The 22112-nt window shown below is 45.4% G+C and overlaps 1 protein-coding gene across 1 annotated transcript; it reads right to left on the bottom strand.

Annotated features, from left to right (window-relative positions):
• On the bottom strand, positions 1-7735 carry LOC132071784 (opsin-5-like). The gene is made up of 4 exons (XM_059469553.1): positions 7504-7735; positions 3447-3740; positions 1891-2222; positions 1-425 (listed from the first exon to the last, which is right to left on the bottom strand). Exons 1-4 carry the CDS (start codon positions 7607-7609, stop codon positions 78-80), a joined length of 1080 nt encoding a protein of 359 aa, XP_059325536.1. The 5' UTR covers positions 7610-7735; the 3' UTR covers positions 1-77.
• Between the last annotated feature and the right edge of the window lie 14377 nt (positions 7736-22112).

Here is a 22112-nt window from a genome sequence, read left to right as displayed (position 1 = left end):
TTGACATGAGATAGGCAGTGACAACCTCATTTGCTGCATCCCTGGGGGTGAGGCCAGGCTGACCCCACAGCTGCACTTCAGGGAGCTGCAGCCGCCGGGTTCTGCGCCCTCGGTGCCGCAGACAGACGGACGTTGTCCCTCCCGCTCCACATGGTGGACACGGCATTCTCCATGGAATTGTCAGAGCTGAAGTAGGGAACCCTCCAGGCACAGCAGCACTGCAGCTTCCTCACCTCGCAGCGGAAGGTCTTGCTGAAGACGTAGTAGATGAAGGGGTTGTAGGCCGTGGAGGACTTGGCAAACAGGCAGGGCAGCAGCGCCACCACGGGCTGCAGGGAGTCACTGGAGTTAAAGATGGACCAGAAGCTGGTGGCTGCATAGGGAGTCCAGGAGCTCAGGAATCCCACGGAGATGAGCACGGCCATCTGCAAGGGAACAGAGCTGATGGCAGCTGGACAGACAGGGCTGGATGCCCTGGCACTCGAGGTGTGTGTGGGACACACCTGAACTGCAACAGCCAAAGCTGTGCTTGCTGGGCCCTTGTGACAAGACAGACATTGAGGGGCTGGAGTGTGTCCAGAGAAGGGAACTGAGCTGGGAAAGGGTCTGGAGCACAGGTCTGATGAGGAGCAGCTGGGATGTTGGGGAAGATGAAACAGGAAAGCCTTATAAATATGATTGCCTGGCAAAGGATTTTGAGAATATAGAAACTATAAGCGAGATTGAAATGAAAGCAAGCTTTGAGATCCCTCAGTTACTGAACAACAGGAAAACAATGGCATGGCTGGCTGAAGGTAATCCCCTTTTGATGAATCAACATCCTCTGCTTGCAGACAGGTCCAAGGGTCAGAGCAGACCCTAGAGCTTAGCAGAGGGGGTCCAAAGAGGAGATTTTAGGGTTTAAAATGTAGCACAGTATGGTAATATAATGATTCTTATAGGCTGTATGTAAATGCTATAGGATTTGTATCTTGTACTAGATTGGTTAGTGAGAATTAGAATATTCAGCACAGAAGATTTATTGTATTGTAATGAGCTCGCTCTCTTACCCTTTTGCTCTCTTATCCTTTTGCTGTCTTACCCTCTCACTCTCTTACCCTCTCATCCTCTTTACCCCTCTCTTCTCTCAGGCCTGCTCTGAGCTGTGGCAGCTCCCAGCAGGGCCCTGCTCCCAGGCCGTTTGCAATAAACCCCAAGTTCCACCACCTGGCTTCAGAGATCTCTCATCTCCGTCCATCCCAACTGTCCTAGCCCTGATGCTCCTACACTGGGGGAGCTCAGCCTGGAGAAAAGGAGACTCAGGAGGACCTTATCACTCCTTACAACTCCCTGGATGCTAGAGCTAGGTGGGAGTCAGGCTGTGCTTCCAGGCAAAAAATGAAAGGACAAGAGGAAATGCCCTCAGGTTGCACCATGGGATGTTTAGATTGGATATTAGGAAGCATTTCTTCACAAGAGGAGTTGTCAGTCATTGGGACAGACTGCCAGTGCAGTGATGGAGTCACTCTCATTAACAATACTAAAAAAAAAATGTGTTGCTCTGGTGATTAGGGGCATGCTTAATGGTGGACCTGTCAGTGCTGAATTAATGGTTGGACCTGATGAGACCTTAGAGACCTTTTCCAACCTTAATGATTCAGTGATTCTATGACTGGCCTCTAGAAAGCTTGGATCAATTCTGCTTTTCCACAAGAAATTAACAACTTCATTTCAAAGTCCATATTTGGAAAAGAAATAATATATTAATATTAATAGGTTTAAATCCTGTTTCCACACAGAATTTCTGCATAGGTCTCTAATTCCATGGTTCTGTGAGCTGTGCATGAGCAAAGCCAGCTCTCTGCCAGCTCCTGATTACTGCACACTCTTCCCATCACAGGGATAACTCACCAGGGTCAGCTTCTTCTCCAGTTTGGCTGCATTTGGGATCCTGTCAATATTCTGGATCTCTTGGTATGCCTTATGAACCTTCCAGGCAATCCCCAAATAACAGGCCACGATGGTCAGCGCAGGCAGCACCGTGCAGAGGAGGAACATGCTCAGGATGAAGGAGAAACCATTGGAGGAGTTGTGGAATTTGCTCCAGGCTATGGTACAGGAGATGCCAAAGGGCTCAGGGCCGTAGTAGCCCCAGCCCACCAAGGGCAGGATGGCCCAGAGCAAGGAGTAGAGCCAGATAAAAGCAATCAGGATGCAGACAGTGCTCTTGGTGATTTTGTTACCTGCAAGAAAGAGGAAGAGCAAGCCTGGATGGATCCCATCCCAGCCACAAGGGAAGTTATTTTGCCATAATTCTATTTGACAGAAGGATGGTGGCTCCAGACACACCTGGGCTGCTGCTGCAGGTCCCTAACCTTGGGGCTGCTAGAGAAACATTGTCAGAGGATTGGGTGAGACCTGAACACAGCCCTCAGTGCTCATGTGGAGCTTTGTAAGGCAGGGAGCATTACACGATCAATTTCACCTTAAATGTGCTGTGGGCTCAGCCCAGGAATGCCAGAAGAATATTTCTTCCTTTTAAATTCCAGCGTATTTGCTTGGATACAAATAGGAAGGGAAGGCAGTCTGGTCCAGGAAAACATTTGTGCTCTCCATTTCCAGGTAGTTTCACTTAGAAAAACTGAGAGGTGAAAAACCTCACTGTTTCATACAGAATTTAATCAGATCCTTCTGGGAACACCAGGATTTGATACTACACTAAAAGCTGAGGTTTATTCTGCTGTTACTGACCTGATAACCCACACCACATTGCACAAAGCACCTCCCAGAGCAGCCCAGCCCGAATACAGCAGCACCAGGTGACAATATAGGTGTCCTAGGGTGACGTTATGATGCTTGTATCCCCATTCATGTGTTCTGCTTATGCTGGATATTATGTTCTGTGCCTTTAAGACTGGCTCTGAAGAGTGAAAGTTTTGTTTAGTCTGGCGGAACACACAGACAGGGCAGTACACAGTGCTGCTTTTGCTTTTCACTTTGCTCTTTCGCTTCTGCTTTGCTTCTGCTTGCTTTTGCTTCTGATAATAAGCTACTTTAGCTAAACAGTCCAAATTTCTTCCTGGAGTGTTTCTCCTTTCTTTTTTTTGGTCCTACTCGAACCTGCTCTAGACTGGGACCTGGGAACACCGAGAGTTTGCACCCTGTGGCTGCAGCAGCTGCCCCAGCACAGGAGGGACTGAGAACAGAGTGACGGCTCCCAAGAGAGACTTTCTGAATTTGTCATCTTTTCAGAGTGGTGACAGAATGGTGTCATCTGGTATTGTTCATTTTGTGTGCTGGGGGTGCTGTGCATGTTGGATAAACAGGTTCTTTCCACTTCTCTCCCAGGAATCCTTCCTGAACCCATTGAAGGGAGGGGCCGAGTGGGTTTGCTTTCTGGAGGGGCCCCATTTTGGAGATTCTCTACCAAATTTGCCCTAAACCAGGACAACAGGTGATTTACTCACTGCTGGATTTGGATGAGTTGGTGACGAGGAATCGAATCACGGCCATGGCACACAAGGTCATCATGCTGCAGACCCCGAAGAGGAAACCCATCAGGGCATAGTAGACACAGGAGGTGTCTCCACCCAGCCAGGCGTGGCTCCAGGCAGAGGCAATGGCCAGGGGGTACATGCTGAGGGCCATGCCAATGTCTGCCACCGCCAGGTTCACTGTGAGCAGCTCCGGTGGCTTCAGCAGCGATGAGCGTCTCACAGCCGTGGCAAGGACGGCTGAATTCCCAAGGATTGTCAGGATGGCTGAAAGGGAAGGATCAACACAGACAGGAATATCACATGGTTAACACACCTGGGAAATCCACTGGAAATATATGAAGTGCCTGAGAAGGGCTGCAACAGAGCTGAGAGGGACCTCTTACAAGATTATGTAGTGATAAGGGGGAATGGCTTTAAACAGAAAGAGAGCAGGCTTAGATTTGATATTTGGTGTTCTGCCCTGTGAGGGTGGGAAGGCCCTGGCACAGGCTGCCCAGAGAAGCTGTGGCTGCCCCTGGATCCCTGGAAGTGTCCAAGGCCAGGTTGGATGGGGGTTGGAGCAATCTGGGATAGTGGAAGGTGTCCCTGCCCATGGCAGGGTTTGGAATGTCCTGTCACTGCCTGCCCATGTGAAAAGTCACTTTCTGTCTTTTTTAAGCCCCCTTTAAGTGCTGGAAGTCCACAATGAGGTCTCAGTGTAGCCTTTTCCAGAGAGAACCCCCCCAGCTCTCACAGCCTGTCTCCAGAGCAAAGGTGCTCCAGCCCTCAGGGCATCTTTGTGGCCTCCTCTGGACCAACTCTAGCAGGCCCACATATTTCTTGCACTGGGAAAGAATCTCCTCCCTTCTCCTTCCTGCTGAAGCACTCCAGCCATCCTGGCCACCTGACCCCTGCGCTTCCCAAAGCCTTCCCTGTGTGTGACCTCCCTCACCTCCAATGGAGCCCCAGCACTGGGCTCTGAGCTGCCTGGCTGGTGCACATGAGCAGCTCAGAGTCCTTGCTGGTCCCTGAGAGTTAGCATGGCTGTTCTGGGGGTCTCTGAGAGCAGTGGTGTTGGGGGAGATGAAACAGGAAAGCCTTCTAAATATGATTGCCTGGCAAAAGATTTTGAGAATATGGAAACTATAAGCGAGATTGAAATGAAAGCAAGCTTTGAGATCCCTCAGTTACCAAACAACAGGAAAACAATGGTGTGGCCAGCTGAAGGTAATTCCCTTTTGATGAAACAACACCCTCTGCTTGCAGACAGGTCCAAGGGTCTGAGCAGACCCTGCCAGCTTGGCAGAAGGGGTCCAAAGAGGAGTTTTTAAGGTTTAAAATGTAACACTGTATGGTAATGTAATGATTCTTATAGGCTGTATGTAAATGCTACAGGATTTGTATATTGTACTAGATTGGCTAGTGAGAATCAGAATATTCAGCACAGAAGAAGATTTATGGTATTGTAACAGGAACCTCGCTGTCTTACCCTTTTATGCCTTTACCCTTTTTACTCTTTTACCTTTTTTACTCCTTACGCTCTTACCCTTTCACTCTCTCACCCTCTCATCCTCTCTGCCCCTCTCTTCTCTCGGGCCTGCTCTGAGCTGTGGCTGGCAGCTCCCAGCAGGCCCCTGCACCCAGGCCCTTTGCAATAAACCCCAAGTTCCTGACCTGGCTTCAGAGATCTCTCATCTCCGTCTGTCCCAACTATCCCACCCCCAACGCTCCAACAAGTGGCACCATGGGAGTTGTTTAGCCAGGGGCGTGCAACAGACCCAGAGCTTGCTTTGCAAAAGGAGCTGTCACACATACATAATTCAGGTGTGCCACAGGGCCTCAAAGTGCTGGTGACAGCAGTGTCAGAAGTACACGCACCAAACAACTCATTTTCCCTCTTCTTTCTAGTGAACATGGTGCTGTAGCAACATTTTGATGAAAAAAGGTTTTCCTGAGAAGGTGTCCTCTAAAGTCAGATGTGAAGAGGGAGACAGGAAAAGATTCTGTCCTGTGGCTGTGAGTGCAGGAAGGCTGCATTTGCTCACAGGTACCACTTAAAGTGCCCACAGAGGACTTAATAGAGGCACATGCAATAAAATGGAATAAATCTATTGGCATAAGTACAAAATCCTCAGAGGTGTCAAGAAGAAGGCTAAACTGAAATGGGGACACAAATCTGAGGCCCTGTGTCCCTTCATTCCCTTTCTGACCCCACACCTTCACTTGCCACCTCTGGATGCCCTTGAAGGGCTCCTGAGCTCTCAGATCTCTGTGTCTGCACACACAGGATGATGCCCATGGGGGCTTGGCTGGCAGAGCAACCTGAGGCTCAGAGGGCAGAGCTCTCTCCACAGGCTGGGACATGGAAACATGGAATCATTGAATCCTTTGGATTGGAAAACACCTCTAAGATCATCGGGTCCAGCCATTCCCCAGCACTGACCAGGCCACCTCTAAAGCACGTTCCCAAATGCCACATCCACTCAGCTTTTAAATCCTCCCAGGGATAGTGACTCCACCACTGCCCCAGGCAGCCTGTTCCTATGCTTCACAGTCCTTTCCATGAAGAAATTACTCCTAAAATCCAAACTAAAGCTGCCCTGGTGCAACTCCAGGCAATTTCTTCTTGTCCTGTTACTTGTTCCCTGTGAGCAGAGCCTGAAGCCCCCTGGCTGTCCCCTCCTGTCAGGAGCTGTGCAGAGCCACAAGGTCCCCCCTGAGCCCCAGGCCCAGCCTCTCCTTCCCCTTGACAGAATCTCTTCCCCTCCATCCCACAGCCTGGCTGGCACAGGACAGACCCATAACTGTGGGACAGTAACCACACAGCTGGTGGTGAATGCTGCCACCCATGCCCTGCACTTGTTCCTAATAAAAAACATCACTTCAGGGCACAAACCTGCAGCCCCAGTGAGTGGCAAAGCTATGGATAAATACAGCACCTGATTCCAGCTCAGCTCACTGCTTTATTTCTGAGTCCCTGCAGGATGAAGTGAACCTGGCTGCCTCACAGGGCTCTGGATCCCTGCTGGAAGCTGTGCCTGGAGTTTCAGTGCCTCAGAGTCCTTTAGGAGAGGTGTGGGACTGCAGCGTGGTGGAACACAAACATGGGGAGCTCCAGCCCCCAGCCCTCTTTTGCTGCCCCTTCCCATTGTGCCTTAATTGCATCTATGTATTTGCATTTCTGAGAGATGAGAGTTGACATCCTGACTTGAAAAAAAGCCCTTAATTAATTGTATTTGTAATTTTGTAATTGAATTCATTAATTCTCACCCTGAGTTGTGTTCTGCTGTGCAGAACAAGAGGAAATAAGAAGTATTAAAGTCCAGCACTTCTGCCCAGAGCCTCAGTTTTAAAGCACATGAAAATATAGGCTTGTCTTTCTTATGTCAGCTAGATTTTTCAAGAGAGCTGAAGGAAGGAATCTTAGGAAAAATTCAGGTGGAAGGCATGCCTAAACAAGTTCCACTCTTCTCCAAATGTACGAGGAGAAAACAAATGTCTATGTACATGCAAGAAGCAGACAAAGAAGAACACACTTAACTGAAGCCATAGGGTGGTAGCTATCCCCACTTTTATTTCATTTTCAATCTGCCTGCAGCAGGACAAACAGGCTGCTGCAAAGCCCAGAACTGCTATTTGGACATCCTTTGCTGTTCTGTACAGTCTTCCTGCCCAGACACAGCAGAATGACTCCTCTCCCACCCAGGGCCAGCCCACAGCTGCTTCTCCTGACCAGTCCCATGGACTGAGCTGCCCTGGCTCAGTTCTCAGGGCTCAGATGCCACAGAAAGTGACACACAACTTATTTCAAATACTTGCGATGCCACAGACGCTAATTTGTGCTGGCCATTCTTCAGCATCAAAACAAGATTCCAAATCCAAGAGTGGAGATTAATCCTGGCTGCCAACCAACTCCAGGAGAACCTGTGGGGAAATATTTGCTGCCATTTCCCTCCAGGTTCTGCTGCCTGACCATGGCACAGACAGGGAATTCCCTGCATCCTGTTCCCTGGCTCCAAGCAAACCAGCAGGCTGAGAACTCACTCACCTATGATGAGAAGAAAGACCCCAGCTCCATAATCCACTACTGGGTGGAGTTTGGAAATGTACTGCTCCTCCATGGTCCCTTGGGGAGGTGGCTGAAGGTTTTCCATCAAAGGTGAAGACGCTGCAGGAGCAAAGAGCTCGTCCTCATGGTTTGCCTGCTGCAGGTGAGGGCTGCTGCTGGGTGCTGGCAGGGCAGGGCAGGGACCCTTCTGCTGCCTCCTTGTGCTGCCTGTGGTGTGTCAGGGCAGCAGCCTGCAGTGACAGGAAGGGCTTTCCCCTGGGAGGCAGAGTGAGAGCCAGGCAGAGCTGCTGCCAGCGCGACCCCGCCTGCCTGGCTGGCAGAGCGTCTCCCCTCCCACCCTTGTGCTCCTTGGCTTGTCGGGAAGATTCACAATGCAAATCCCCTCAGATGAGCAAAAACCAATTGTTCTTCAACCATCAGCAGCCCTGGGAAATAAAGCCAGGCTGAGAAGGCAGGCAAGGGAAGGAAGGTTGGAAGGAAGTTTTGTTTTCCAGCTTTATGGCTGAGTGTGGGAGGCACGAGGTTGGGGCAGGAGTGCCTGAGTTGAAGTGTTAGAGGAAAGGTGTTTGCTACAGGGGCTCAGCAGGCTCAAAGTCTGCTGGAGGCAGGAATGTCTGAGCTGCCCCAGTGCAGAACTAGAGGATGCTCTGTCCAGTGTAGTCTAACAGAAGAGAAGCAACCTCTGAGGTCACCCTGTGACACTCCAGAGTTCTGACTTGGCCAGCAGCCACAGGAACACCTCACCTCTGTGTTTTCCTTCTCCTTATAATATCTGAGCCTAAGATCACCATAATGAGCAACCTGGTTTAGTGGTGGCATCTCTGCCCATGGCAGGGGGCTGGAACTGGATGGTCTTTAAGGTTCCTTCCAGCCCAAACCATTCTGTGATTCTGTGATAAGGAATTCTAAAATTCACAAGAGCATTGAGGCATCTTAGGTGTGACTTAGGTGGAATTTAGGTGTTCAAGTGTGGCAGTAACAGCCTAAACTTAGGAATCTGGGAGACTTTAAAAGCCTTCAGTTTCAGCAGGGTTTGTATATCTCTGAAAATGGAGACTCCACAACAGTTGTTCCAGTGTCTTTTTGCTCCAAGTCTCACTCAGTTCAGGAACAAAGAGAGCACCCAGCTCATGAAATCCAGCAGCTGCTCATGAGCTGCTCAGTGCAGGTGTCCTTCACTGAACATTCCTCAGCAGAGGAAATTCAGCTGTAAGAATGTGGGTGGTTGCAATGCTCTTGAGCCATGGGTGTACAAGCAAGACTCAATTTAGCACAGGAAAGTAGGATATTCACAGTGTTAATCATAGCAGGAAGTTCTTCTATCAGAAAGGAATAAGAAAGGGAAAAGGTGATGTCTCAAAAACATGGCCAATATGGAGAGTTTCAAGTAGCTTGGTCAATTCAGTGCAGTCTGTGCAAGGAAGAGAGGTTGGCATTTGACAGCATTTTGAGGGAGTGTCCTGGTTCTGACCAGGACAGGGTGAATTTCACAGGGGCCAGGAGGGGCATGGCCAGGACCTGGAGGTGATTCCATAGCAGCTGGGCAGAACCAGGACAGGGAGAAATGTCTGCTAGTGTAGCAAAAGATGCAAATCCTGTGGCAGAAAGCAGATTGCCACATTCTGTCCCATAATCCAGTACACAAACCCATGGCATTGGTAAATTAAACAATGCCAGATCACCACAAAGAGGCTGGAATCTAACTGCTCACCTTGCTACATTCACAGAACAGCTCCTGGCACTGATTTGGGCTGGGGAGCTGGCACTGTCCTGTCCTTCCCAGGCACAAGTTGGCTAAAATGAGCCCAGGATTGCTCCCCACAAGCAGTAACATCATCCGCTTTGAAAACAAAGTGTTTCGTTCCCTGGCACTGATCTTGCCTTTGGGTTTTGCTCTTACCCTAAGTGTCAACATTTAGATTGTCAAAGTGCAGCCATTGGATGAGGACTGACTGTTTCAAAGTTCTCAAATAGAGCTTTTAATTCTGATAAGACCCTTTCTTGATAAAATTCCTGGCCTATGCAGTCATCTCACCTAATGTTTCTTTTTGGTGAAACCATGGCAGAGAGCTGAGTTCAAGGAGCCTGATGTCACCCAGTCCCAGCCAGATCTTCTGCTTTCCCACTTGTTTCATGGTCCATCCTCTCTCTATTGAAATAAAACATTGCTTTTCTTCAGGCGAGCAAGGAGACCAAGGGCAAGATTAAAACATTCTGCTGATAATTTAATTGCTAATTATCATTTAATTACTGGAGGCTCCAATGGCTACATCAGGAGCCCAGTCCTCTGCCAGCTCTTGTGGGCACCTTAGATTACACTGTGTGACTCTTTCACGCTGGTTTAGATGGCATTTCATTTATTGTGAAACCCTCAGCTCAGCATTCATATGGGGTAGGATTACATCAACAGCCCAGTTATGAAATGGAAGAAAAGAAAATGAATGATTAAAACCAGAAGAGCTGACGGGTCCCAAACCCAGTGCATTATTCATGTGTACTGTAACAATAGCAAGTTGTGCTCATCACCATCTTCCTGCACATCAGATCAAGCCGTATGATCTGTTCACAGCAGCCCAAGTCAATACATCTTGACAGACCCAGATTTGGGGGGGGGGGGGGGGGGATCATATTTTAGAATTGTTTTGTGAAACTTACTTTTGATTTAATAAAGCAGTCATGAAATGAGGCAGATGAAGGATGAAGTTGATACCTACTCATTTCTGACAGGTTATGTGAAACTTTAAGCAAAAAAATGAACTCACCATGAAACTATTATACATCCTTGATGTAAATATGGACATACATATTAAAATAAGTTCCCATTGTTGGCATAAAACAGGGTATGAGTTGAGGAATTACTTGATGCTTCCAAGTGAGAATGTCCTATGAGTTTATTTTTACTTTCCACAGGGAAAAACATAAAGAATATTCTGAATCTGTAGGAACAAGGGAATTGCTCTGAATTATCAGTTTGCCACTGTGTAGGGGTTCATTTTGAAAGATAAAATGTCTCAATGTGTGGAGCTGTTTGGGACATGAATACTGGGTTGTGTTTGGTACCATATACCAAAATCACTGATATTTCCTGATATGTGGGGAGGGCTATGAATATGGGTCCTTATCAGAAATGTCTATCAAAAATAGCCATGCATCATTCAGAGGAGGACATGACTTTGTTATTCCTGTTTATCTCTGGCTGCTGTGTCCAGATCTTGTCTTTGCAAAGACTCTGAGCTCTCAAGTGAGCAGAAGGTGTGCAGTCTGTGGGGACAGGCCCTTTTGAGTGCCCTCTCCTTGCTGCACAGCACATCTGCCATGGTGCACAGCTCAGGCTTTTTGATTAAAAAATGCCACTTTTTCCAAACTCCTTGGAGAGGACAACTTCATCTCATTCTCCAGGACTTCCTACAACTTCTTTCCTTTTAAACATTTGTTTATTTCTGCAGTTTTACTTCTGAAGCTCATCTTTGAGCTGGGAACTTTAGCTGAGCTTCTCTAGCTTTCACCTCTATTTATGAAAATCAGAACACCATTTAAGTGGAATTCTCAGTCTCCTGATGAAGTTGTATGTTTTCAACAACTAAATCGTGTTTAAGCTGGCATTTGCAACCTCAAGCATAGTAATTTTTAAATTGTTTTCTTCTGGCTGCCCATGCTGACTTGCATGTCATTGCCTGAGGGGTTATTTATAAAGTCTAAATTCAGTCTAGGGACACTAAACTCCCTAACTTCCCTTGGCAGGACCTGAAGAATCTACTTTGATCAATACATTTTGCTCTTTTACTACAACCAGTTTAATACATAAAACTTGGGTGTTGGTAAATCCAGTCCAAGTGAGTAACTTGGGTCACAACACCACCTGCAGTGCTGCAGGCTGTGAGAAGAGTGGCTGGAAAGCTGGAAAAGGACCCGGGGGTGCTGGGGACAGCAGCTGAACATGAGCCAGGTGTGCCCAGGTGGGCAAGAAGGCCAAAGGCACCTGGGCTGCCCCGGCCATGGTGTGGGAACAGGGCCAGGGCAGGGATTGTCCCCCTGTGCTGGGCACTGCTGAGGCTACAACTCAATTGCTGTGCTCAATTTTAGTCCCCTCAGGACAAAAAAGACATTGAGAGGCTGGAGTGTGTCTAGGGAAGAGCAATGGAGCAGGGGAAAGCTTGTGGAACTGAAGCCAGAAGCTCACATTTATTAAACAAAGTCATTATTTCTTGTAACCGTGATATTCATGCTGCACTGGTGAAAAAAATACCAGGTATGCAGTGAGGGAAGTCACACGTGGAGTAAAGATGTCCCTGATGTGACAAACCAGGTCTTTTCACCTGGGCAATAGGCTGCCCTCTCAGGGACAATTTTTTTCCTCCCCAGCATCTCAAATTTGTAACGAAAGGTTCTAATTTGAGTAAACAAGGCAAAGGAGAAACACAGCAGGAGGTGGGAAGGGAGAGATTGGAGGTTAATTCAATATTAAAGTACAAAGCACACTACAGCTGTTTCAGGGGTGTGAGAAGACAGACATTAATGCACTAAGAGTGGAAAGGAAATGGCACCACAGGTGCTAAAATAAAGTGAAAGCTACTATTGTGTTAAGAAAAGAGAAGAATAAAATGTATCACTCATGGTATGGAATTTGACATTGCCAACTGCTCATATTTAATATGATGACCATTTTCCCAGACCGCAGTTTAACATTGGTATGAACAGCAATACTCTCATTTTCAAGGGCTCAAAGACAAAACCATGCCCTGTTTATCAGAACATGCTGGATATTGCACAACTAATCACACAGGGACACTCTCTTACAGTTTTTTCCCAACCATTTATTGACCTGTATGTTTTGGTAGCAAGCTCCACTGGCTTTTCCTTTGCATTTTGGTCCTGCACTCCATTTATTCAAGATTCATTTGTGTCATTCAAACAATGGGGAAAAAAAAAAAAAACCACTATCTGTAGAATGGAGCACACTCTACCCTCTAAAAAGCCAGATTCAACAGATTGGATCATTTAAGATTCTCCAGTTTTGTGTTACTGTAGCATGATGGCAACAAGGATGTGCTTGTCTGTGATCCTAAGATCAGAGGTGTTCTGGAAGCAGCAAAACAGCAAACAGGTCACAGACACAAGGGATCATAGTGTGTGGGGTTGGGACCAAACCTGCCCAGATTCCTCCAGCAGCACTGGAGCAGCAAGGCCAGCTCTGCAAGAGTCTGCCAATCTCCAGGACTAATCCCAGCTCTGCTCTTTGTATCTTTTTCATTTGACCTAGTGCTGATTTGGGCTCACTCCTTCCTCTTTTGAATAACAAAACTCAATCCTCTCCTTTTTGTAGGAAATCCAGAACCATGCTGAGAACCACTCCAGGAGCACAGATGAAAGTGGTTCTTCTCTTTGTTCCTTACTTTGATAGCAGGACTAGGATCTGGCAGAATGGAGACAGGACAAAGCAAGCTGAAAGGGATGTTTGGGATGCAGGGTGACATGGGACAGCAAACACTGCAGGGCCCTCCTGGACACTGGCATGAGGACACTGAAATCCTCCCAGTGCTGCCTCTAAAAGAGCTCACTGATTGCACCTGGTGGTGTTGTTCCTTGCTTCACTGAAGAGGAGAAAGGGGATTGGTTTTGAGGGAAAATTTTGATATTTATTTAAAGGTAGTCAGAGGTTACCAGAGTGGAAGACAAGATCAGGGTATTTATACAACCTCTGGGGACAGAGCTGACTATATACTGATAATCTTTACCCAAATGGTGTAACCCCGTTGTGTTGACACCATGGGCTCTCTGAACACTGTTTGGGTGCACCCAGCTCTATTCCCTGTTCCAGTTTCCCTGCCAAGGCAGGCATAGAGCAGCCCAGGGATGTGATCCCAGTGCAGGCATGGCTGTGTATCCCACACAGACAGTGGGGATGTTCAAGGGTGCAATCTTCTGGCACTACAGATGAACTCAGTGTCACTGCCCTGGCTCTGCTGCTGCCTACTGTGTGACACTCCTCAAGTCACTTCCTTCCTCTTGCTGCCTCTGATTGACCCTCTGAAATTGTACATTTCCCAAGGTCTGACTGATCTCCAGCCATTTCTGCCCAGTGCCTGGTAACAAAGCAGCGCTGTTGTTGGTTTGTGCCTCTCAGCACCATTGTGACACAACAATAGTTTTAAAAGGCCAATTTTCTTTCATATTAGAATCACTCTTACTAATTTCTAAATGGACTCATGCTGGGAATTCAAAAATGCCAGGGTTACAACTTATTATTTAGAGAAAAGAAAAATAGCTGAGACTGAATCCTGTAAAAAATAGAGGCAGATAAGAGTGGAAATTCATGAAGATGCTTCTCTTGGATGGAAAAGAGCAGGTTTGCTTGTTCAATCTAGAACACAGAGTTTAATGGAGAAATAAAAAAGATTGGGAAACAAGGGCAAAACAGAGGCTTGATGATAACAAATCTCTTATTAGGCAGAATGGGGAAGACAAAGCTTCTGCTCTGCAATAAACTGTGGTGGCATCAGCAGCTCTTTGACAATGACCCTGCTGAGGACAGCATTGAGCACAACTGCCTGACTGACAACCATCACAGCAACCTACTGCTAAGGCAACTTCTTTGGATTTTAACTTCCAGTGAAAGATATTGCTTGGAATTTAAGGGTCCCCAGCAGCAGGGAGAGCACCAGAAGCCTCATGTCGACCCTCTGTCAGTTTCTTCATCAAATAATGTTCAGGTCTCTTCTCCAGCCTTCAGATTATAATCATATGAGTGAGAGAAGTCATAGCTGTTCTGTCCTGATTTCCTTTCTGAGGTCTTTTGACCCTTTAAGCCAAGAAGAGATTAATTCCCCCTGTACAAAACTGCCAACTCAAGATGGCTGTAAATATGTCATAGAGCAGGACTGTGAGGGAAAGAAGAAAAACTACTTCCCCAAAATTATTATTTCTTAGTCACTAGCATCTTAATTGCTTGAGTTTTCATGGTTAACTGAACTGCAGCAACACATTGCTTTCATAGAGCATTTTCCACACCTTCTAAAGTGCTTTAGGTTTTACTTCTTTGCACTTCATTCCTTTGAAGTGGTGTGAAATGCCCTTTGCAAGGATATAAGAGATCATTAAACTTGCAAAAATTAATCCCACAAGTGTCATTGACTTGCAGCCAGGTCCTCTGCTCATTGCTCTTGATACCTGACAGGAAACAAAAGTGGGAGTAAGTTACATATTTAGTGGACATTCCCTACATTCACAAAGAAAAACTTCCATCCCTTTCCCCCATGTTTACCCAGTGCCCAGTTTGTGTTGCTAATACTGAATTATCCCTCTGCTTGCCTTCCCAGGGCCACTTTACAGTGAAAAACTCCTAAGACAAGGAAGGGCCTCAGAAAAGCATCACTGCAGCCTCCTTCATCTCAGGTAGGGATGACATCAATTCCTTTGCTGCTCATGTTATCTTTTGTACATCAGAAAAGTATTGTTTTGTTTCTAGAGGCTGGTTCAGATTATTCTCTAATAGACTGCACTCAAAAACAGCAGCAGTGACTGTGAATACTTCCTGCACTCAATTACACTGAAAAAATGGAGATGAACGTACCCTCAGAAAAAAAAGGCTTGTGGTGAGGGCCCTGGAGCATTCTGAGTTCAGATCTTTGCCTTGCCACAGTCTTCCTGTCACTGCTTTTTGGCCAGGGATTAAATCATTCTGTGCTTTAATGCCCCAGAAATGAACTATGGATGCAAATAAAAGCTTTCTTCTTGATATCCTCTAAATCACTGTCACACATTCATGGGAACAGAATGGTTTGAGTTGGATGGAACCTTGAAGCTCATCTCATTTCAGCCCCTGTCATGGACAGGAACACCTTCCACTATCCCAGGTTGCTCCAAGTCCCATCCAACCTGGCTTTGGACGCTTCCAGGGATGGGGCAGCCACAGCTTCTCTGGGCACCCTGTGCCAGGGCCTGACAGGGAAGAATTTCTTCCTGAAACTTAACCCAAATATAAACCCTGACAATCTGAAGCTATTGTTTCCTGTCCTGTCACTAAATACCCTTCTAAAAAAACCCCTTTTTGGCTTTCTTGGAAGCTCCCTTTAGGCACTGGAAGGGGCTCTGAGGTCTTCCAGAGCCTTCTCTTCTCCAGGTGGACATCCCCAGATCTCCCAGCCTGGCTCCAGCTCTTGGAGCATCTTTGTGTCCTCCTATGGACCTGCTCCAACATGTCCCTGTCTTTTCTGTGTTGGTGCCCCCAGAGCTGGATGCAGCACTCCAGGTGAAATATCCCAAGAACAAAGCAGAGAGAGAGAGAGAGAAAATCAGCTCCCTTGACCCACTGCCCAGGCTGGTTTTGATGCAGCCCAGGTCACAGTTGGCTTTTTGGGCTGAAAGTGCAAGAAGTGACCAGTCATTGCTGAGTCCTACCCACCTTTTCATTGAGCACCAACCCCAAGTCCTCCTCGGCAGGGCTGCTCTCAGTCCACTCTCTGGGTTGATACCAGGGGTTTTCCTAACCCAGGTGCAGCATCTTGCACTTGGCCTCATTGAATTTCATGAGGTTTGGTGCTGGGAGCTTACTGAACCTGGATCAGGACATGGGGAAGAAAGGTGCCCATGGCTCACTTGGGCTTATCTGGAAGAGGAGCTGCATTTTCCATTCAGTCTGCATTGCAAACATTGTTTGTTTGTTTGTTTGCTTGTTTGTTTGTAGACTCTGTATCCTCATCAAGAGAGAAACTATGTTCATTCAGAAGGGCAAATTCTAGGCCATCTCTATCCATTATGGTTATTCAGAAAAACTCTGACAATAGGTACAAAAACCATGAGGTAAATAAAGAACCATAATTATGACCCTTTTTTCTCTCATCATTGCTGTCATATTGACTTGTGACCATTATAAAGCGGAGAGTTCACAGAGTAATACCAATTTTTTTTTGCCTGTAACTGAATATTTTAAAATATTTTTCTGTCACAGATGTTGAAATGGTTTTTATAACCCGAACATTTGAAGCAAACATTTATTGGCTTGTAACTGATTATATTAAAATCTGTCACATGTACTTAAATAGATTTTATAGCCCTAACTTCACCAGAGAATGTATTTCAGCTAAATAAAACCATGCAAAAGTTACAGATCTGGTTGAAACTGGTCATCCAAACTTCCCCTGGAGTCAATAGTGAAAGATCACTGAAGTGAAAGACACTCTTGGTGGAGAAATACCAATACCTTCTCTGGATGAGATCAGTTGTTATTCGGAAGTGCCTACTGACATTAAATTTAATAGCAATAATAGCAATAACAATGATAATAATAATAAAAAGAATACCATCATTATTCACTGTGAGGGTGGTGAGGCCCTGGAACAGTTTCCCAGAAAATCTGTGGCTGTCCCTGGATCCCTGGAAGTGCTCAAGGCCAGGCTAGAGCAGCCTAGGATATTGGAAGGTGTCTCCCCATGGTAGGGGTGGCACAAGATGATCTTTATGGTCCCATCCAACCCAAACCTTTCTGGGATTACAGAGAGCCCAGAGAGGCGACTTAAATAAACCACCTAATTTGAGGAGGCTAAATTTGGTTGATTTTAATCCTACCCTGACAGACATTCTAAGAAATACAAGAAACCTGTAATAAAGAATGAACTGGAACATATGGTCTCAAATCTTGAGTTAAGGCTTTCAACTGTGTTACATTCCCCTTGTTTCCATTACTGCCAAAACTGAAACTCCTCAGAGCATGCAGTGGTTATGAAGCTGGCTTGCTATTTAAAACAAAACAAAGTATTTTAGCTGTCCAACTTTAATATTATTTTCCCAAAGGTTTTTAATTACCATTTCCTTCCTGTAGAAACATGACCAGAACAATGATGTTATTAGCATTTGGATGATCTGAGTTTGGCTGTGAAAGTCACATCACACTGACCTAGACAACACATGAACATGAGTTTCCCCTCTTTTGGTGCAGAAAATTGTAGGTACCTGTAAGGCTTTTCTGTAAGGCAGTAGTGTGTTCTCTGAAGCACTCTGTGGACTCCAAAAGAATAATTTTTCCCAGATGCTGAAAAGGATGTCGGGGCAGTGGGGCGAGTAAAAGTATAAGTATTGCAAAAGCACCCAACAATGCCACAAAAATAAGACAAATACTTAAACTCTTCCGTTTTCTCTCCGAAGTCTTCACTTACCCCAAAAACTATAATAACTTTTCAAGTTATTTAATTATTAATTAATGAAGTTTCAAGCTTCAGTTATACAACTCAATACTGAATTTTTTCTTAATAGTTTTCCTTCAAAAAAGCAATATCTCTGCCTGCCTGGCAAAAAGGAAGAACATCCAGTTTTTACCCCAATTTTTTTTGTTTATCTTCAATTCTTATCAAAAGTACTTTCAGCCCCCTCTTTGTCAGAGATGATTTGTTTAATTCACCAGACTTGCTACTGAGATGCAGCTTGAAGGTGGTCAGAGGCTGAAAGGACAGAGATTACACGTCAGGGAGTGGGGATTGGATGGGGAAGCTGTTCTTTGTAAACCACAGACCACTGGCAGCCTTGGAGGAGATGGACAAAGGGATTAAGTATGGATTTCTATGATGATGAAGACTATGGAGTAGATCATCAAAGCAGAGGAGACTCAGGTACCAAGGGAAGAATATTCTGTTAGGAGTAGCACAGGCACAGCCTTTATGACCAAGTGAACTTCTGTATTAGTCTGTGGCTAACTTTGGTCTGCCAGCTCTGCTGTGAGTGCTGACCTTTGACAAAACATTGATAATAAAACCCAGGAGAATGATGTTATCTTAAATTGTGGCACCCAGCTGCTAAATTAATGTATGCTGAAACTCTGGGGTTTGCAAAGCCCATTGAAGCCAGTGGAAAGATTCCCTTTGACTTCAGTGAATCATTCCCAAGTGGAAATGGAGCTCCAGCTCCAGTGTCTGGTCTCATCTCCATGCAGACTCATCCTGGGAGAGACCCCATATCAGCCATGGCTTTTGCAGGGTGATAAACCTATTGCTGAAAAGGCCAAACATTGTACCCTGAAGTGAGGAGGGGATGAGTTCTCCAATCCCATCAGTCACGTCACCTGCATCTCACCTAATCCCCCTCTGGCCTCTAGTACTCAATGGGGGGAAATCAGCATTTCATCTGCAACTCATCACTCCTAAGTGGACATCTAAAATAGGTCAGATGACTCACATCTAAATTCCTGCTTCTTCCCATCAACAATAAAGTGAATAAAGCCTGAAGTAATTTTCTCAGATTCAAACATGTGGTTGGAAGAATATCACTCTAAGTATCTTCATTAGACTGGCTTTGAAAGTGTTGTCTTTTGTAGCTGATTGCTAAATCCAACAGCAAAGTCAACACAAGATCCTAATGGAGACAGGTTCAGATGAACCCAGTTGGTTTTGAGTTGTCTTGCATGAACTACAGAGCTTTGTCTCAATAGGATTTTATATTATCAACTAAAAAATATTCCAGTGACAAGAAAGACTTTGATGTACCCTGCTCTGGTTACATGTTCTGGATCACAGGCCCAAAATGCTATTATGCATTTTATAAATATAATAACAATAAATGGACAAGAAGCTTCAAGTTATTGCCACTAAAGAGTTCCCAGAAAGCTCTCATCCCACTGGTGAACAGAACAGGGAGAAATTCAGCAACAACTTCCAACCTAAATGGACATGGCTACAGCAGTCCAGACTCCCATTATGCTTAGTGGAGAATGACTCAATACAGGCAATGGAGACAGGAAATCACTTGTCTAAGTAGAGGAATCTAATTTAAGACTGACTTGGACTCCACATTTTTGGCTGTAGAAAGTCCCTCTCCAAATCAGGAACTTGGCCACCAAGCTCCAGTGTAGTCATGACCCAAAAAAAGCCACCTAAAATAAGGTAATTGCTGATGAATTTAATCCACTAGAAACTGCCCATGTGGTAGCCCAGCAATAGCATCCTTACCTGGTTCTTATCCTGACAGGATACAGAGTGATGAGCTGGGCCATGTCCTGAGCCATCAGAACTGCTGTGTCAGGAGAGAATAATTGAATCACAGAATTGCTTAGGGTAGAAAAAAGCTCTAAGATCATTGAATGCAATAATTCAGCCACCACTGCCCAGACTGTCACTAAACTATGTCCCCATGTGCCATAGCTACATGTTTTTTAAATTCCTCCAGGGATGGTGACTCTACCACTGCCCTGGGCAGCCTGTTCCAATAACTGATAACCCATTTAATAAAGATTTTTTTCCTAATATCTAATCTAAACTTCCCCTAGTGCAACTTGATGCCATTTCCTCTTATGCTATCACTTTTTCCTTGGGAGTAGAGCCCAACTTCCACCTGGCTGTCCCCTCCTGTCAGGGAGTTGTAGAAAGTGAGAAGGTCCCCCCTGAGCCTCCTCTTCCCCAGCCTGAACCCTTTTCCCAGCTCCCTCAGCTGCTCCTCATCAGACCTGTGCTCCAGAGCCTGCCCCAGTTCTGTTGTCCTTCTTCGGACATGCACCAACACCTCATCCTAAGATTAGAAACAAAACAAAATAAGCTTTGAACTAGTAATTTAATTTTCAAGTGAAGTTTCTCTATATATATTTGGGCAGGAAAGGTTTTATACTTGTGGGTATGTTCACACCGAGAATAAAAACATACTTTGAAACTTTGACATTTGCCATGAAATAGAAATGTTGAGTTTCAGACAGCTCAAGAAAATTCAGTGTTCTTGAGCAAAGTGTTCAAAATCTTTAACACAACCAAACCCATAAAGAGGCTCCACAAGAGGACATGTAAGCACCACTGCCAGTCTTTGTTGTGCCACTCTGATCCCCTTCCACCAGATGTTTGTGGGATGACAGTCCAGACAAATTACCTCAAACATAACAGACCCCTTGAGTATTTGAAAAACTCTATTCAGAATCACAGCTTCTAACTTAGCACTTACCTCAAAATATTTCTGACTGTCAGCACCTATTAAAAACAAGAATAACAATGGTTATTGCCATAATAGCTGTATTTTGAAATCTCAGAGCATTTTGTGAACTTAACAGGCATATCTGAGATATATGGATTCATAGCATCTATCAGGGAATGCCAACCTGTTTGGGGAAGATCTGTACTTCTGGTTTTTAAATATTCTATAAAGAAATACTGATAAGGAGTGAATACAGACAAGGAATGAGATTTCTGAAGGTAGAAACACCTGCCACTATCCCATGTTGCTCCAAGCACTGTCCAATCTGGCCTGGAACACTTCCAGGGAAGGGGCTGCCACAGATTCTCTGGGCAAGCTGTGCCAGGGCCTCACCACCCTCACCAGGAAAATAAAAATATAATTTCTTTAGACTGCTCAGTCACCCTGGTACTGATCCTACTTTAATGACAAATCCATACCACTTGGTGAATGTCTCAATCACTTCCAATGTGCTGTGCAAATGCCACTTAAGCAAGGCAAAACTACAGGGGGAAAAAATTGTTTTGCGCATGCTAAAAGTGCAAAAAGTACCTAAAAATGGAATAATCTAATCTGGAAGGAAAATACAAAAATGAGCTAGGAGGGATCTGACATGTTTAGCTGAGGAAAAGGTTGCAAACACAAAATCTTTGGCTTCTCCTTTCCCATAATTTTTCATCATTTTCAATCTTGTCAGCATGAATAATCTTGTTGATTTCTGCTGGGATTTAGAAGCAGCTGCAGAATATAAAACAAAGTTGAAAATCAGTTGGAAGTCTATTCATCTATTTTGCTTTTAGCTGAAAGACTCCTCCCAGCTGAAGACAAGTAACCACACTGACTATAATTCCATAAATTACATCTGATCACCATATAGTTCAGTTTGGGGAGGATTTTTTAAGAAATCTTTTGAAACACACAAACAAAAAGTTACTTGCATGACATAGCAAACATCTTTCTAGATGGCATCATGAGTGCCAGAGGTTCTCATCTGATTTTGTACAGGCATTAATCTTCTCTGCTCATTCCTTCTGTTTATTTCTGTTCTGGGAAATCAGCCCTGGCCCATGCTAACTCCTAAACTGTACCTGGAAATTTTGTTTGCCTGGATCCAAGTCAGAGTCACCTGGCTATGGAAGGTGTCCCTAATCACTCAGTTTGGGAGAGGAACAGGAATTCACAATAGGGCATGACCAGATCACACCAATAGGCCTCCAACCTGCAGAAAAGCCCTGCCACACAAAATCATTGAGTCATAAAAGGTTTGGGTTGAAGGGACTTGAAAGCTCATCTTGTTTCAGCTCCTGCCATGGACAGGGAAACCTTCCACTATCCCAGATTGCTCCAAGCCCTGTCCAGCCTGGCCTTGAACACTTCCAGGGATGTGGCAGCCACAGCTTCTTTGGACAACCTGTGCCTGGGCCTCACCATTGTCAGAGGGAAGAATTTAATGCTAAAAACCATGTGAAAAAACAGCTAAACAATCAATTAACATCCAGTTAAAAGTAAATAGAACATTCTCTGTTTTGACTGAGGCACCTTTGCCTTGCTCTGAAAAAAAAATAAAAATTATCATGTTTTCAGGTTGATCTCAAACCTTGAGCCAAGGAAGCACCTTTTCCACAAACTAATGATGCTATTTTATCTTATCTGGTGCGGATGTGTTTTTA

The sequence above is a fragment of the Ammospiza nelsoni genome, chromosome 3 (assembly GCF_027579445.1).
Source record: "Ammospiza nelsoni isolate bAmmNel1 chromosome 3, bAmmNel1.pri, whole genome shotgun sequence".
NCBI lineage: Eukaryota > Metazoa > Chordata > Aves > Passeriformes > Passerellidae > Ammospiza > Ammospiza nelsoni.
Note: the sequence above shows the minus strand (reverse complement) of the source record. Positions and strands in the feature narration are given on the sequence as shown.

Excerpts from the sequence above, each read along its gene's own strand:
- LOC132071784 (XM_059469553.1), bottom strand. The coding sequence starts at position 7,609 with ATGGAAAACCTTCAGCCACCTCCCCAAGGGACCATGGAGGAGCAGTAC. Across the intron at positions 3,741-7,503 it reads GGTCTTTCTTCTCATCATAG|CCATCCTGACAATCCTTGGG; the intron begins GTGAGTGAGTTC and ends CTTCCCTTTCAG. Across the intron at positions 2,223-3,446 it reads CAACTCATCCAAATCCAGCA|GTAACAAAATCACCAAGAGC; the intron begins GTGAGTAAATCA and ends TCTTTCTTGCAG.